The sequence below is a fragment of the Orussus abietinus genome, unplaced genomic scaffold (assembly GCF_000612105.2).
Source record: "Orussus abietinus isolate OABI.00-Male unplaced genomic scaffold, Oabi_2.0 scaffold154, whole genome shotgun sequence".
Lineage (NCBI taxonomy): Eukaryota > Metazoa > Arthropoda > Insecta > Hymenoptera > Orussidae > Orussus > Orussus abietinus.
The window spans coordinates 22,123-27,341 of record NW_019394391.1 but is presented as its reverse complement, the minus strand read 5'-3'; the positions used below and the strand labels follow the sequence as shown (position 1 = coordinate 27,341).

Genomic DNA, 5,219 nt, shown 5'->3' with positions numbered 1-5,219 from the left:
AGTCTCGCGCGTCTCTCATACGTTTTGTTCACGTTTCGCCCGACATACCACGTCTCTCAAACCTTTTTGTTCACGTTTGGCCCGATTGATATACCACGTCTCTCACACGATATTGTAGGTGAAGAGGTTAAATTCCAATAGCATGTGCCATAAACAGCAAAAATGTCGGTCATACATCGGGCCATTTCACGGTTTGGCTGAACGTTCAAAGTCTCACGAGTCTCTTATACGTTTTGTTCACGTTTAGCCCGACATACCACGTCTCTCACACGTTTTGTTCACGTTTGGTCCGATTGATATACCACCGTAAATCGGTGAAGTTTCTCCCGGGGCCCAAATCTGAGACTGAGGGTAAACAACGTGATAAGTTAAAAGAGCGATTGGAGATACCATGCAATGCGTTGCTTAAATCCCTCTCAAAACACCTCCAAAAATTTAGCTAAATACTCTATCTCTATTCAATTAACCCTTTGCGGTCGTATGTCTACTCTTAGCCACCAGATGTCTCTTGATCTAGGGAAAATGCGACCACAACGGGTTAATTGCAAGAATAGCTCAAATTGCTCCCTTCCCCCGAAAAGCTCAAATCAACTATTTTTGCCAAATATAGTAGAAAATTCATTCCATTGAAGTCTCAGCTAAAATCTTTTTGCCAAATCTCACGATAGATTTGGTTTCACGTATTTTGTACCTACAAGATTTTCTGCTTCCTCAAACCGTAGACAAATATTAAAGACTACATCGAAAGAAATAAAAAAAAAAAAATTAGGATCTAAATTCGCAAACAATATTTTATTTGGCGAGCACCCGAGGTATACTCCTAGCATATGATCATTTTGGTGCTCACCAAATAAATTATTGTTTTCAGATTTAGATCCTAATTTTTTATTTTATTTGTTTCGATATGGTTTTTAATATTTCTCTTCGGTTTGAGGAAGCAGAAAATCTTAGAATTATCTCCTGCGTGAAGATGGCCCCAACAGTTATCGATGGATCGAGGGGCAATCGAGAAGTCGAGGTCCGCTCGTCCATTTCTTGGGAAAGAAAAGAAGGTCGGTTCGGTCGGTGCGTTAATTGGCAATTTTCTTTAACGGGGTCGTAGGTCATTACGCCACCTTCGAGCATGCTTCGCGATCACGAAATCGACGTGGTAGTCGATTCCTGGGTGTCACCGACTTTGAAGTCGGAGAAGAGGCGCTCGGATTCGAAGAAATACTGCAAAGGCAAGGTGATCAAGTTCCGATGCGACTTTCCCTCCACCCAACTCGACGTGATGCAGTCGCGAGGTTGGACGCAAGTAAATCGGTTCTCGTTTTACGCGTAACGAGTATTATACGGAAAGATGCGCTCAATGGATGACGAATGAAAAACGAAAAATTATTCATTTATTACCTAAGCAACTAAATGATTGAGGATTTTGTCGGTAGATGGTATTAAGAAATCCGCAATCACTTAGTTGCCAACCCAATATTACCTTTAATATGAAAACGTGGACCGAGCAGACGTCGTGCTTCTTTCAAATAGAGATACGACGAACGGATATTGAAATATTTATTAAATTGTTTTAATTGTATAAATATTACGTTGATTATTATTAATATAAATTATAAATATAAACCTTTAAATTGGGGCTATTTTGATAAAACCTATCATAAATCTATACTAAAGATATAAATGTCTCTTTTCAAGGAATTAATTTACATTCCTTTTTCCCTTTCCCCCTGTTATTAATCATCAATACCTGCGATAATAGGAGCACAAAACTATACCCGCTTAAGCACAACCTAACCTTAAAAACACAATTTCATAAATATCGCGACCTTCTCGTGCGTCCTACTTAAGGCAAACTCCTTGAAACATCTTTTCATCTCTAAAAATAAAAAAATTCCTCCCTTGGCTTATTTTAAGTGGTTCACCTTATAATAGGAAAAGTAGATTTTAAGGAGGTGAAGAGTGCCTCGAAGATAGATTATAGTCTTAGATTAGTCAACGAGGTACAACCAGCTTCGCTTTGAAACCCAAGGACGTACTACCGCGAAATGCATCTTTTCGTCTCTAAAAATAAAAAAATTCCTTCCTTGGCTTATTTTAAGTGGTTCACCTTGTAATAGGAAAAGTAGATTTTAAGGAGGTGAAGAGTGCCTCGAAGATAGATTATAGTCTTAGATTAGTCAACGAAGTACGACCACCTTCGCTTTGAAACCTAAGGACTTACTACCGCGAAATGCATCTTTACGTCTCTAAAAATAAAAGAATTCCTCCCTTGGCTTATTTTAAGCGGTTCACCTTGTCATAGGAAAACTAGATTTTAAGGAGATGAAAAGAAGCGAGTGCCTCGAAGATAGATTATAGTCCTAGATTAGTCAACGAGGTACGACCAGCTTCGCTTTGAAACCCAAGGACGTACTACCGCGAAATGCATCTTTTCGTCTCTAAAAATAAAAAAATTCCTTCCTTGGCTTATTTTAAGTGGTTCACCTTGTAATAGGAAAAGTAGATTTTAAGGAGGTGAAGAGTGCCTCGAAGATAGATTATAGTCTTAGATTAGTCAACGAAGTACGACCACCTTCGCTTTGAAACCTAAGGACTTACTACCGCGAAATGCATCTTTACGTCTCTAAAAATAAAAGAATTCCTCCCTTGGCTGATTTTAAGCGGTTCACCTTGTCATAGGAAAACTAGATTTTAAGGAGATGAAAAGAAGCGAGTGCCTCGAAGATAGATTATAGTCCTAAATTAGTCAACGAGGTACGACCAGCATCGCTTTGAAACCCAAGGACTTACTACCGCGAAATGCATCTTTTCATCTCTAAAAATAAAAGAATTCCTCCCTTGGCTTATTTTAAGTGGTTCACCTTATAATAGGAAAAGTAGATTTTAAGGAGGTGAAGAGTGCCTCGAAGATAGATTATAGTCCTAGAATAGTCAACGAAGTACGACTAGCTTCGCTTTGGGACCCAAGGACGTACCACCGCGAAATGCATCCGACGAAAGAATTGCAATTTACATTGACTGTGTCTATGAAATTTAGATTCCAGTAGATGGTGACACGTCTTGGCACATTTGGTGGTGCGAAATCAGCGACGTTCGAGCAGCTCTCGATGGGAGACTTTGGCCTTATCAAAAGATCCCGCACTTCCGGTAAGCATTATTCAAGGCATACCTTGGGGCGTGCGAATGTCTAATTCAAACTAATTTATATGCAATTAATTATCTTACCCATGTTGACGCAATTGACTTCAAAATGTTTCTGAATTGTAATCAAGAGAACTCCAAGTGATGATTGATAAAAAGAATTGTTCTTATCATGCACAAATTGAGGCACATTCATATCACCTTAAGGTGATGTGAAAGTGTCATAGAAGAGGATTTGTTTATAAAATTTCTCTCCCACCTCGATTTATCGAATAGTTTAAAACTTCATAACGTGAATAAGGAGGCTATAAGGAAGGTCCTGAAACTCATGAGATTTCAATTCTTTTCAAATTTGTTTATAGGTGTTTTAAAAATAGTTTATAAAAAAAATGAAATCTCACGAGTGTCAGGACCTACCTTAGGGTCTCCATATTCACGTTTTAAAGTATGAAACGATTTTTGAGACACCCAGTTCGTAGAAAAGTTTTATGAACTATTGAGCTTTCGGATGCCACATTCACATCCCCTTAACCAGTCCAGTTCGTCCGAATCTGTTACGTCTCTTTTCCGGCCTCTTCTGCCGTTTTGTTCCGCCGCGACGATAAAGCATAAGCCGGAAGCTAATTTAACAAGAAATTCGCCCGAGACCGATCTGCTTCGCTTCGTTTCAGGAATCACTACGAGCTCACTCGGAAGAACTACCTCTGCAGGAATTTGAAGCGCTACAAGAAGCTCCTCTTGAAGTCGGGGAAGCAGAAGGAAGCGGAACTCTGCGACTGCATGCCGATTACTTTCGAGCTCCCCAACGAGTACCGAATGCTGATCGAGGAGTACCACAAACAAGGAGGAACTTGGATCGTCAAGCCGGCTGCCAGATCTCAGGGTCGAGGGATATTCCTCTTTCAGAAACTTAGAGACCTGGTGGACTGGAAAAATAAACGGAAGATCGACGCCGAGAACATCTTCGAGACCTTCCTCGTACAGAAATACGTGGATGATCCTTATCTGTTAGCAGGCGAGTACACGAGAACCGTATCATCTTCATCTACATGCGTAACAAACTCGCAACTTCCTTTTATATACACGGTTAGGGTCGATTCGGATATATCCGTACCGCATCCGTGCCGTATCCGTGCACGTCCGTGCAGAGTGCACAGAAAAAAAAAAAAAAATGAACGGTCAGGAAAACCACAATTGTGGTAATCGTTACCTCCTTTACAAGGTAACATACGGGACAAGTTTGGGAGGAAGTTGCAGTAAACAAAGCAACAATTAGTTTCACTCAACATCAATTTCTCTTCTCAACAAAACAATTGTTTCTTGCAATCATATATGATGCAGGCAATAATATATCAACAATACCCTGACAGAACTTCATGAGCATTATATGATGAGGAAAGTGGAGTAATAAACAATTTGCAAACCATTTTCATTTCAACTGTCTGCAACATATGTACGGTTAGGGTCGATTCGGATATATCCGTGCCGCATCCGTGCAGAGTGCACAGAAAAAAAAAAGCGGTCAGGAATACCACAATTGTGGTAATCGTTACCCCCTTTACAAGGCAACCTACGGGACAAGTTTGGAAGGAAGTTGTAGTAAACAAGGCAACACTTAGTTTCACTCAACATCAATTTCTCTTCTCAACAGAACAATTGTTTCTTGCAATCATACATGATGCAGGCAACAATATATCAACAGTACCCAGACAGAAGTTCATGAGCATTATATGGTGAGGAAAGTGGATTTACAAACAATTTGCAGACCATTTTCATTTCAACTGTCTGCAACATATGTACGGTTAGGGTCGATTCGGATATATTCAGGTGCGTCAAGCTAGCACGGCAACATCCCAGTACACGATTTCTGAATGCAGAGGAATTATGTGCTAATTATGTGCTAATTTTGTGCTGAATTAATTAATTTTGTACCCCCACCATTTTTCCGAAATTTGAAATTTCAGTGTGGCCGTGCTAGCTTGACGTCAAGCCAGCACGTTCCCATCTCAAACAAGACAAAAAGTTAAAAACAAGTACACCAAATTGAAGGGCAAATTATGTGCTAATTTTGTGCTGTAATCGTT

General features: G+C 39.8%; 1 protein-coding gene across 1 annotated transcript in view; it reads left to right on the top strand.

Annotated features, from left to right (window-relative positions):
- The first annotated feature begins 1,123 nt into the window (after nt 1-1,123).
- LOC111673926 (probable tubulin polyglutamylase TTLL9) overlaps nt 1,124-5,219 on the top strand; it is a 16,638-nt gene continuing 12,542 nt past the window's right edge. Inside the window, exons 1-3 of the mRNA XM_023432122.1 lie at nt 1,124-1,297; nt 3,032-3,141; nt 3,807-4,150. Coding sequence (XP_023287890.1) covers nt 1,124-1,297; nt 3,032-3,141; nt 3,807-4,150 — 628 coding nt within the window. The remainder of the gene's footprint in view (nt 1,298-3,031; nt 3,142-3,806; nt 4,151-5,219) is intronic.